This window comes from Triticum dicoccoides, chromosome 3B (assembly GCF_002162155.2).
Source record: "Triticum dicoccoides isolate Atlit2015 ecotype Zavitan chromosome 3B, WEW_v2.0, whole genome shotgun sequence".
NCBI classification, from domain to species: Eukaryota; Viridiplantae; Streptophyta; class Magnoliopsida; order Poales; family Poaceae; genus Triticum; species Triticum dicoccoides.
In genome coordinates this window covers 813176706-813189376 of record NC_041385.1, presented here as the reverse complement: position 1 = coordinate 813189376, position 12671 = coordinate 813176706, and the positions used below count along the sequence as shown (strand labels likewise).

General features: G+C 44.4%; 1 protein-coding gene across 1 annotated transcript; it reads left to right on the top strand.

The window, feature by feature from the left end:
- Positions 1-229: 229 nt before the first annotated feature.
- On the top strand, positions 230-2960 carry LOC119280136. The gene is made up of 3 exons (XM_037561098.1): positions 230-295; positions 1820-2170; positions 2325-2960. The coding sequence occupies exons 1-3, from the start codon at positions 278-280 to the stop codon at positions 2958-2960; spliced, it is 1005 nt and encodes a 334-aa protein (XP_037416995.1). The 5' UTR covers positions 230-277.
- Positions 2961-12671: the final 9711 nt, after the last annotated feature.

Genomic DNA, 12671 nt, shown 5'->3' with positions numbered 1-12671 from the left:
ACTGAGACATGCTTCGATTTTTTGTCCATCAAGGTGTATTTTTTTTACAAGTTGTGCATCCTTGGTACTGGTTAGAAGCAGGTTTGCTTTCTAACATGTATCTTTTAGCAAGTAATCATTTCTAATGATGTACCAAGTTAGCTCATTCATATTTTTGTACATTTCATATTGACCCAGATGGACATGGATCAACAAAGATATTATTATTACAACATGTTGAGGCGGAGAACTCTCTGTGTTATTGTTCTACTCTTGGCCCTCTGGTATAGAAGCAGAGATGGTAGAAAATTTAGAGGTAAAGGCAGGAAGTATGGTCCATTAGTTCAGAGAGACATCTACAGAACTAATGTACTAATTAGGCTCATTGACACATCGGATGCAACATGCATCAAGCAATTAAGGATGACTCGAGCTGTATTTTACAAGCTATGTAACAGGCTTAGGCAGAAGGAGTTGTTAAGTGACACATTTCATGTTTCGGTAGAGGAACAAGTTGCAATGTTCCTATACATGGTCGGTCAGCATCACACAAATTCATCTGTTGGATTTTGGTTCTGGCGATCTAGTGAAACAGTGAGCAGATATTTCAATATTTCCTGCGTGCGATGGGGGAGTTAGCACGTGATCTAATTTATATTAGATCGACGGACACACACACAAAAATCACTAGCAGCCCGAACAGATTCTACCCGTACTTTGAGGTAATCCTTAGACCATAGATTTTTTTACTGATTATACAAGATCGGCCTAGCCCAAGCTTGACATGAACTTCCCTTTTTCATATTCGTAGGGATGCATAGGGGCACTAGATGGCACTCATGTTAAGGCTTGTGTTCCTGCTCACATGGTGGACAAATTTAGGGGCCGCAAGTCATATCCCTCCCAAAATGTGCTAGCAGTTGTTGACTTCGACCTTCGGTTCACATATGTTCTAGCTGGTTGGGAGGGCTCTGCCCATGATTCTCTTGTGCTAAAAGATGCCCTCTCACGTCCAACAGGTCTGAAAATACCTGAAGGTACATATACAACTTAACATACATGTTTGTCATTGTGGCGTTCCAACTTGACCTTAGCTCACCATTAGTGCAACATGGTTGTAGGGAAATTTTTCTTGGCTGATGCCGGGTATGCTGCAAGGCCGGGGATATTGCCTCCTTGTCGTGGTGTGCGTTACCACCTAAATGAATTTGCTGGACCCCATGAACCAACTACGGAAAAAGAATTATTCAACCACCGTCATTCATCACTTAGGACCACAGTTAAACGAGCATTTGGGGCTCTTAAGAGTCGCTTCAAGATTCTTACTCAAAGGCCCTTCGTACCTTTAAAATCTCAGATTAAGGGGTAGTTGCTTGTTGTGCTTTGCACAATTGGATATTAGAAAATGGTATGCCAACCTCCCAAGGAGTAGTGGACGGGTTCGTGATGAAGAGGCTGACATACGTGAGTGGGCTGCCAAGCGTGATTTATTAGCTCAACAGATGTGGGCAGATAGAGAGAATGCAAGTGACAACAAGGCTAATGCTAACTTATTTTAGTATCTCTGTTGCATTTCCCATGTGAGGGAACAATCGAAGCTTGTAGTGTATCTTTGATGTATTTTCATGTGAGGGAACAATTGAAGGATGTAGTGTTTTGATTTTGATGAATTTATGCAACTTATTTTATCATTGTAAGATTGTCTGACTTATTTTAGTATGTAAGCTTCAAGTGTTGCTGAAGATGGGTGTTTGTATGCTGGTCCGGACTTATTTTATCATTGAAGGATGTGCATTTGTTTAATCACTTTAAATGGTTTGTGTTGGTGACCTATCTGCAGGTCATGGGGAAGCAAAAGCTCACTATAAAGACCGAGGAGGAGTCAAATCCTCGTGAGAAGTACATAACCTGGACTGACGAGGCGACAAGGTTTATGCTTGATTGGTATATTGAGCTTCGTAAGGACAAACCTGCAACTTTCAAGTTCAAGAAACAGCACCACTTGCACTGTGCTGATGCTTTGAATGGCAAGTTTACTCTTGGTGTCACTCAAACCCAAGTGGACCGACACTACCGGTCATGCAAGGAGAACTGGGGTTGGGTGCGTCGTGCCATGGCCAATAGTGGCAATGGCTTTGACATGATTAATTTCACATTCACACTTTCTGAGTCAGAAAAACAAAACCTAAGTGTAAGTTTGTATTATTGTGTTCTCTTGCTTCTATCATAGTCTAATATGAAAATAGGTGGATAGGCTGCTATTGTCCATATATGTGCTTCCTATCCATTGTCCTTTATTGTGATTGCTTAATATTTTACCATCTTTTTCTTTAACTTATGTGCAGAAAACTGCAGTCAATTATCTTACTAGACCCATCAGGTTTTTTAATCAATTGCAAGAGTTATTCTCTGACCAGTCCCATGCTGATGGCTCGCTTGCAACTGACCAAACCACTGTCAATGTGGATGATGATAGTGATGACAGCGAGGAAGTGAGGGAACTTGAGGCCAATCTAATTCCAGTTGACAGCGATGAAGCTGACTCTGACACTATTAATCGTCACAGTCCTAAAGTTGACTTGGAAGGCAATTCTTTAAACAAGAAGCGCAAGCACGTGTCATCTTCACCTTCCAAGAAGCCAACTAAGGGGAAAGCAAACAAGAAGGGCAAGATATCTAATGATGATATGGCAGCCAGTATCAAGAAGCTAGCTGACTCTCTTGCATCTCCTATTGTTTCTGTGCAACCAATGCCACCTACAGATCCATATGCAAACCTTTGGAAGCGGATAAATGCCCTTACCATACCAGCTAAGGATAAACTTGAGCTTGTTGCATATCTATCCAAACCAGACCAAGATATCTTCCGTAGTTACCTCAACTATGCTGATGAAACAATTCTTGGACAGTGGGTCCTTAGCTTCTTCGAGCCTCGGTTTGAAGAAGATGGTGGCAACGGTGGATCTGCAACTGCTCACTGAATGGCCACATGACTAGATAGAGATTGCGGCTTCCTTTTGTTTACCGCTAGGAGCATGGGTAACATACATCATGCATATTTTGTCTATATAGAGCAGGCCGGGTGCATCATATTTTGTTTATATGGAGCAGACTTGATGCTAGTCTGACTAGTCTGACTTACTTGGTCTGGTAAAGACTTGGTTACTATGTGAATTTTATTTAGCCTCCTTGATGATTAATCTGATGTATCGAACAATATGAGTTATCTAATGTATTAGTTGAACCATGTCATTGTCAATTTCTGAAAATGCATGCTTACAGTTTGTGTCTGTGTGCGTTTCTAAATTGAAAATTTGTATTAATGTCATGTGATATATGTGAGGTAGTGTCTGATGCTGATCACTTTTTGGCTGGCATGCATTTTGGAACCAAACCAAACACAGTCCAATGAAGGTTGCCAAATATTTGGCTTCAAACCAAACGCTGGCCAATGGTTTTGCGAAAAAGTTGGCAAGTGCTATGGCCTACAAACCAAACAGCCATAACCTGCCAATTTTTTGGTCTTGCCTTCAAGTTGGCCATGCCAATAATTTGGTAGGGCTAGATGGGGCACAATCCAAACATACCCTCGGGCCAGCGGCGGCGGAGGAAGGAGCAGTCGGCGATGAGCCTACGCCACAGCTTGCATACCGTGGCGCAGCGAAACAGCGTGGCGACGTCGGCCACGCGCACAAGGACCTCCAGGACGACGTCGTCCGGGAGCGCGGCGGCCGTCTCGATTCCCACCATCGATGTGTACTAGTACTAGGAATCTGCCGAATTTCAGATTCAGTTCCAAATCGGCTTCTTTTCCAACTTCTACCGGGACTCGTCTTCAGTCTGATTATAGTTATCCTGTCTATCCCAAGCACGTTTTCTGATTAATATTTGACACCACTAGGCAGCCAAGCCCAATGCTATCCCCTAAAATGGACATAGTATCCGTTCACCGATATGTCTGGATGTGTCCGCCGACACGTAGACACTGATATGGGAGGTTGGGAGCGCTCCTTTCAAACGTGGCTAAGAACAAAGAGGGAAAATTTATGCAAACTGGACAATTTTCATTTCAACTTGGACTAAATTCAAGAAAGTTTGATATATTTTACCAAAGAAGAACATACATGGATTTATTAACACAGCAAAAGTGTCTAGTTAAATCTTCATAGACCATGGAGATGAACATGTACAACGCCCTGTTCTTCCCCACGTTTGGTGAGGAAGAGCAAGACATGGGAGGAGGCGGAGTGGCTCCCGTGTCCCTGCTCTGATTTGCCGGAGTCCGCCGCCGGTCGGTGAGCTCACAGATCGAAGTATGGTCCGGCCTCGTGGTTGTTGTGACAAACAGTGCGGATGGCGCAAACAACGCGGAGCTGCCGACGTGGGTCGGCGTGAGCTTTGTGTGGGATCAAAGAGCACCCGCTACTGGTCGATGAAGGTCATGTCCTCTGTGACCATGCCCGCCACTACCTCCTCGTTCGTCATAGATTTGCCCCTACGCCAGTAGGTGATGCGTGATGAGGTCGAGATTGTAGTGCTGGTTCTCCTGCGCCCTCTGGAACTCCAACTCCGGGTGAGTCGACTCCACCTCCGCCATAATAGTGTGGAAGTGTGCCTGCCCCAGCTCCATTGTGAAGCTCGTTAGCGGTCTGACCTCTAGTTTCCGTGCACGACGGGTTTTCCAGCTGCCTGCAAGTCCGGCCAACTCGAGCTTTTGTTCCATACAGAGGCTCTCCCACAATGCACTTGAGCTCGTCGTCATTGCGTTATAGGTGCACAGAGTAGGAAGGGAAGCGGAGGTGGTGCGGTGTGGAAAATGTCACACGTGATAACGTTTAAGTAGCGGGCGTCACCCTGACCAAGTAGCACACTATTTCATTACGGGGGCCGAAGTGGGTTTCTCGGTAGGCGCATCTGTTTAATGTCTGTAGGCCAAAGAACGGGCATGCGCTACAATGCGGTAGAAAATCGTCCCCTCACTTAGTTTGGTCATGTCGCTCTAGAATTTAACGGGCACAGAGATCGACCAGATGTGGCGTGGGTGGCGCTCTCGGCCGGCGCGCAGCTTCAATGTTGTCTCCTGTGATCGTTCGTGTTTTCTCTGGGCCTGCATAAATGTGGCACCGGGAGCGGAGGTGCGGTCGCGCGGGAGATGGTTTCGGTTGGGAGACTGTGCTGTCGGACTCGTATGTTGCAGCGGTAGTGCCGCTTCAAACCTTTCCCTTATCTGTGTCCTGTTTGCTGGAATTCAAACGCACAGACGCGCCCGCAGATAAATATGGGTCCGTGTTAGATGGCAAATTACATCCAGACACGCCGGTCCAGACATTTTGTTGTGTTATTTGAGAATCCGTGTTGGAGATGCCCCTTACTGTCTACCAGCCTGTGTACCCTCTTGGGCAGAATGAGAAGAGCTCTCAAATTGGACCAAGAGATAGTGGAATAAAGGATAATATGCAAGATGAGAGTAGTTTAAAGAGAACAAGCGAGTGGAAGAACATCAACAATTCGATTCACCACGTAGTACAGAGATTAAAGAGGTGTAGCAACAACAAATGGCCATTGAAATTAATTATAGTAGAACAACCTACTTTTTGAGCAAAATCTTTCCAAATAATTGTGCTCTTTTTGTTTGATATCGATGATGTCTTTCAGTCACTTGTCTCTAACAAATGCAACTTTCACTAATTATTTTATTTTATTTGAAAAAGAGAAATGTCCGGGCCTCTGCATCTGAGTGATGCATGCATCCATTTATTGATGCTAGGTTCGAAAATAAAGTCTTAGGTTCAGCAAAGGGTAACAGAAGGAGCATAAGAATAAAAATGAAAGAACAAAAAAAGGCATAACCGGCAAAAAATAGGCCTAGATGACTAAAAACCTATCTTATTAGTGGATCGCCATCCAAAACCGGTTGTAGATAATCCGTGCTACCGACTCCCATTGGTTGCACCCAATAGACAAAAACTCTCTGGAGTCCGCATGCGTGAGTAACAACCACGTATGAATCCGAGCAGTGGCCCTGTAAATAAGTTGCAAAAGTTGACAAAATTCTGTATGATAAAGATGATATCATTTCTTTAGTTCCATATAACCCAATGTAATGCGCATATTCCTATCTGAATATGGCCCGCAATATTTGATTCCACTCCAGTTAGCCACGTCCTAAGTAACGTGTCAATACTACTTGGAGGGGTAATGTTAAAGGCTATATGTCTCGTATGCCATAAAAGCTTGGCAAGAGGAGAGTCGAGAAAGAGATGTTTTGTGGTTTCATTATGGTCACAAAAGCAACATGGTGAACTACCCTTCCATCTTCTCTTCACCAAATTATCCTTGGTTACAGTTTCTTGTGAGCAAACCACATGAAGATTTTGATTCTCAAGGGTATTTTAATCTTCCATATGTGAAGTGATTTCCGTATTGGCCCAAAGTTTATTAAGTCTAAGTACATGGATTTCACTGTGAAACTACCGTTCCTGATAATTTCCAGTGAGTGGCATCTGGTTGGTCAGAGAGTTGAACATCCATCAACCTATGTTCCCCACCAGAACCCTCCAGAACTGTATGTTTAGGGATACTGACTATAATACTGGCACCACATAAGCTTCCTTACGTTGTACAATATTATAAAGCGTAGGATATTGTAATGCTAAAGGCATCTCCCCTAACCATGTGTCTTTCCAGAATCTAGTACCATTACCATTCCCAATGTTTAACCAGACTCTCTGAAAAAAGGTTCCGTTCGACCTCATTAAACCCTTCCAGAAAGGCGAGCCATTCGTACTGTAACCGGGGCCAATGTCTTAGATGTAGGTACTTATTACGTAAAATTTGTACCCACATTGCCCTCGGTCTCAATAGACAACTTAAATAGCCGTTTGCTAAGTAGGCATCTATTATTAACCTCTAAGTTCTCAACCCCTATCCCTCATTGGTCCTTCGGTCTCCAAATTATATAACATGTGTTCAACCTATATTTCGTTTTTACTTCATCACTTTGCCAGTAGAAATGTGATCGATAGAAATCCAATCTTTTCCCTGCCCCTACCGGTACTTCAAGGAAAGATAAGAGGAACATTGGCATACTAGTTAAAACTGAGTTTATCAACACTAGCCTCCACCCATATGAGATAAGCCTACCCTTCCAACAACTTAGTTTTTTCTCAAATCGATCTTCAAGGCATTTCCACTCCTTGTTCATTAATTTCCGATGATGAGTTGGTATCCCTAGGTAGCTAAAAGGATCCTAATTCACATCCGAACAATTTTTATATATGCATCTTGTTTATATTTGGCTCTCCCAAAACAGAACAATTCGCTCTTGTTAAAATTAATTTTCAGTCCCGACAATGTCACGAAGTTCGGTTGCCCATGTGCCACGCCCCAACTACAGGTCATCACCATCGGGTTGGGCCTCAATCTAGTGACTAACTTGCCTGTCACCGGTCATCGGATCCGGAATCCCACCGAATGTGACGACGTCCTCTATAGCGACCTCAGCTGGGATGTGACACCTATCATATACCCGACCGCACCTGCGACCACCTACATGGGGGAGGGTGACCGTGACAGCCGCGTGGGAAGCCCCGCCGTCGCCCCCTTCCACGGGTGCCAAAGAGGACTCAGATGGTCTCCCCTCCCCAAGACCCTGGGAGTTATCCTTTTGTGGCGATGAAGATCAATGTGGTGACGGCTGTGGTGGAGAGGGGGCTTCCTGCCCATGACTCCCAACCACCCCGTCCGCCGAAGATGAGTGCCCCCACCTAGGCGTGGATAGAGCAGGCAACCCAAGTACCACATTTCCTAGGGTACCCTCTGAGGGAGTTCTGGATTACGGGGTCCTTGGGCGTCCGAGCTATGTGACGTGGGCCGGACTGATGGGCCGTGAAGATACAAGACGGAAGACTTTCCCGAGTGTCCGGATGGGACTCTCCTTTGCGCAGATGGCAAGCTTGGTGTTCGGATATGAAGATTCCTTTCTCTGTAAACCGACTCTGTAAAATCCTAGCCCCTCCGGTGTCTATATAAACCGGAGGGTTTAGTCCGTAGAGGCAATCATAATCATACAGGCTAGACATCTAGGGTTTAGCCATTACGATCTCGTGGTAGATCAACTCTTGTAACCCCTATACTCATCAAAGTCAATCAAGCAGGAAGTAGGGTATTACCTCCATCAAGAGGGCACGAACCTGGGTAAACATCGTGTCCCCTGCCTCCTGTTACCATCGATCCTTAGAAGCATAGTTCGGGACTCCCTACCCGAGATCCGCTGGTTTTGACATCGACATTGGTGCTTTCATTGAGAGTTCCTCTGTGCCGTCGTCGAAAGGCTCGATGGCTCCATCAATCATCTATAACAATGCTGTCGCGAAGGAGATTTTTCTCCCCGGCCAGATCTTTGTATTCGGCGGCTTCGCACTGCGTGCCAACTCGGTTGGCCACCTAGAACAGATCGACAGCTATGCCCCTAGTCACCAGATCAGTTTTGGAAATCTGAACTATATCGATGATATCCGAGAAGACTTGATCTTCCAAGGGTTGCGGCCTCAACCACCACTCTGGCCTTAGATCCGGAGCGCGTCACCAGGTCTGAAGATGGGAGTCTAGAGCCCGCCGGACTCTATGCGGCTATAGAGCTCAACACTGGAGAACCGGAGAGAATAACGTTTCCGGCAGTCATCACAAAGCCGGACTCTTCCCCGGACACTAGCTCCGAACCCTTGAAATTGTTGGGGAACGTAGTAATTTCAAAAAATTTCCTACGCACACGCAAGATCATGGTGATGACATAGCAACGAGAGGGGAGAGTATTGTCCACGTACCCTCGTAGACCGTAAGAGGAAGAATTATGACAACGCGGTTGATGTAGTCGTACGTCTTCACGATCCGACCGATCCAAGTACCGAACGTACGGCACCTCCGAGTTCAGCACACGTTCAGCTCGATGACGATCCCCGGGCTCCGATCCAGCAAAGCGTCGGGGATGAGTTCCGTCAGCACGACGGCGTGGTGACGATGATGATGCTCTACCGGCGCAGGGCTTCGCCTAAACTCCGCGACGACATGACTGAGGTGGAATATGGTGGAGGGGGGCACCGCACACGGCTAAGGAACGATCCGTAGATCAACTTGTGTTTTATGGGGTGCCCCCCTGCCCCCGTATATAAAGGAGCAAGGAGGAGGGGGCCGGCCAAGGGGAGAGGCGCGCCCTAGGGGTGTCCTACTCCCATCGGGAGTAGGATTCCCCCTTTCCTAGTCCAACTAGGAGTCCTTCCAAGTAGTAGGAGTAGGAGACAAGGAAAGGGAAGAGAGAAGGGAAGGAAGGAGGGGGTGCGGCCCCTCCCCCTAGTCCAATTCGGACTAGGCCATGGGGGGGCGCGCGGCCTGCCCTAGGCAGCCCCTCTCTCTTTCCCGTATGGCCCAATAAGGCCCAATACTTCTCCCCGGCGAATTCCCGTAACTCTCCGGTACTCCGAAAAATACCCGAATCACTCGGAACCTTTCCGAACTCCGAATATAGTCATCCAATATATCGATCTTTACGTCTCGACCATTTCGAGACTCCTCGTCATGTCCCCGATCTCATCCGGGACTCCGAACTCCTTCGGTACATCAAAACTCATAAACTCATAATACAACTGTATCGAAACCTTAAGCGTGCGGACCCTACGGGTTCGAGAACTATGTAGACATGACCTAGAACTATTCTTGGTCAATAACCAATAGCGGAACCTGGATGCTCATATTGGCTCCTACATATTCTACGAATATCTTTATCGGTCAAACCGCATAACAACATACGTTGTTCCCTTTGTCATCGGTATGTTACTTGCCCGAGATTCGATCGTCGGTATCCAATACCTAGTTCAATCTCGTTACCGGCAAGTCTCTTTACTCGTTTACGTAATGCATCATTCCGTAACTAACTCATTAGCTACATTGCTTGCAAGGCTTATAATGATGTGCATTACCGAGAGGGCCCAGAGATACCTCTCCGACAATCGGAGTGACAAAACCTAATCTCGAAATACGGCAACCCAACATGTACCTTTGGAGACACCTGTAGTACTCCTTTATAATCACCCAGTTACATTGTGACGTTTGGTAGCACCCAAAGTGTTCCTCCGGTAAACGGGAGTTGCATAATCTCATAGTTACAGGAACATGTATAAGTCATGAAGAAAGCAATAGCAATATACTAAACGATCAAGTGCTAGGCTAACAGAATGGGTCAAGTCAATCACATCATTCTCCTAATGATGTGATCCCGTTAATCAAATGACAACTATTTTGTCCATGGCTAGGAAACATAACCATCTTTGATAAACGAGCTAGTCAAGTAGAGGCATACTAGTGACACTATGTTTGTCTATGTATTCACACATGTATTATGTTTCCGGTTAATACAATTCTAGCATGAATAATAAACATTTATCATGAAATAAGGAAATAAATAATAACTTTATTATTGCCTCTAGGGCATATTTCCTTCAGTCTCCCACTTGCACTAGAGTCAATAATCTAGTTCACATCGCCATGTGACTTAACACCAATATTCATATCTATATATGATTAACACCCATAGTTCACACCGTCATGTGACCAACACCCAAAGGGTTTACTAGAGTCTATAATCTAGTTCAAATTGCAATGTGATTAACACCCAAAGAGTACTAAGGTGTGATCATGTTTTGCTCGTGAGAGAAGCTTAGTCAACGGGTCTGTCATATTCAGAGCCGTATGTATTTTGCAAATATTCTATGTCTTCAATGCTCTGCATGGAGCTACTCTAGCTAATTTCTCCCACTTTCAATATGTATCCAGATTGAGACGTAGAGTCATCTGGATCGGTGTAAAAGCTTGTATCGTTGTAACTTTTACGACGAGCTCTTTTATCACTTCCATTATCGAGAAATATTTTCTTAGTCCTCACTAAGGATATTCTTGACCGCTGTCCAGTGATCTACTCTTAGATCAAAATTGTACTCCCTTGCCAAACTCAGAGCAAGGTATACAATAGGTCTGGTACATAGCATAGCATACTTTATAGAACCTATGACTGAGGCATAGGGAATGACTTTCATTCTCTTTTCTATTTTCTGCCGTGGTCGGGATTTGAGTCTTACTCAATTTCACACCTTTGCAACACAGGCAAGAACTTTTTCTTTGACTGTTCCATTTTGAACTACTTCAAAATCTTTACAAGGTATGTACGTATTGAAAAAACTTATCAAGCGTCTTGATCTATCTCAATAGATCTTGATGCTCAATATGTAAGCAGCTTCACCGAGGTCTTTCTTTGAAAGAACTCCTTTCAAACACTCCTTTATGCTTTGCAGAATAATTCTACATTATTTCTGATCAACAATATGTCATTCACATATACTTATCAGAAATGATGTAGTGCTTCCACTCACTTTCTTGTAAATACAGGCTTCACCGTAAGTCTGTACAAAACTATATGCTTTGATCAACTTATCAAAGCGTATATTCCAACTCTGAGATGCTTGCACCAGTCCATTGATCGATTGCTGGGCTTGCACATTTTGTTAGCACCTTTTGGATCGACAAAAACTACTGGTTGTATCATATACAACTCTCCTTTAAGAAAACCATTAAGGAATGCAATTTTGACATCCATTTGCCAGATTTCATAAAATGTGGCAATTGCTAACATGATTCAGACAGACTTAAGCATCGATGCGAGTGAGAAAATCTCATCGTATTCAACACCTTGAACTTGTCGAAAACCTTTTTTTCGACAAGTCGAGCTTTGTAGATAGTAACACTACTATCAACGTCCGTCTTCCTCTTGAAGATCCATTTATACAATATGGCTTGCCGATCATCGGGCAACTCCACCAAAGTCCACACTTTGTTCTCATACATGGATCCTGTCTGAGATTTCATGGTCTCAAACCATTTCGCGGAATCTGGGCTCATCATCGCTTCCTCATAGTTCGTAGGTTCATCATGGTCTAGTAACATGACTTTCAGAACAGGATTACTGTACCACTCTGGTGCGGACCGTACTCTGGAAGACCTACGAGGTTTTGTAGTAACTTGATCTGAAGTTTCATGATCATCATCATTAACTTCCTCACTAATTGGTGTAAGAATCACTGGAACTGATTTCTGTGATGAACTACTTTCCAATTCGGGAGAAGGTACAATTACCTTATCAAGTTGTACTTTCCTCCCACTCACTTCTTTCGAGAGAAACTCCTTCTCCAGAAAGGATCCATTCTTAGCAACGAATGATTTGCCTTCGGATCTGTGATAGAAGGTGTACCCAACATTTTCCTTTGGGTATTCTGTGAAGATGCACTTCTCCGATTTGGGTTCGAGCTTATCAGGTTGAAAAACTTTTTCATATAAGCATCGCAACTCCAAACTTTAAGAAACGACAGCTTAGGTTTACTGCTAAACCATAGTTTATACGGTGTCATCTCAACGGATTTAGATGGTACCCTTTTAACGTGAATGCAGCTTTCTCTAATGCATAACCCCAAAACAATAGTGGTAAATCAGTAAGAGACATCATAGATCGCACCATATCCAATAAAGTGCGGTTACGACGTTCGGACACACCATAATGTTGTGGTGTTCCAAGTGGCGTGAGCTGTGAAACTATTCCACATTGTTTTAATTGAAGACCAAACTCGTAACTCAAATATTTGTCTCTGCAA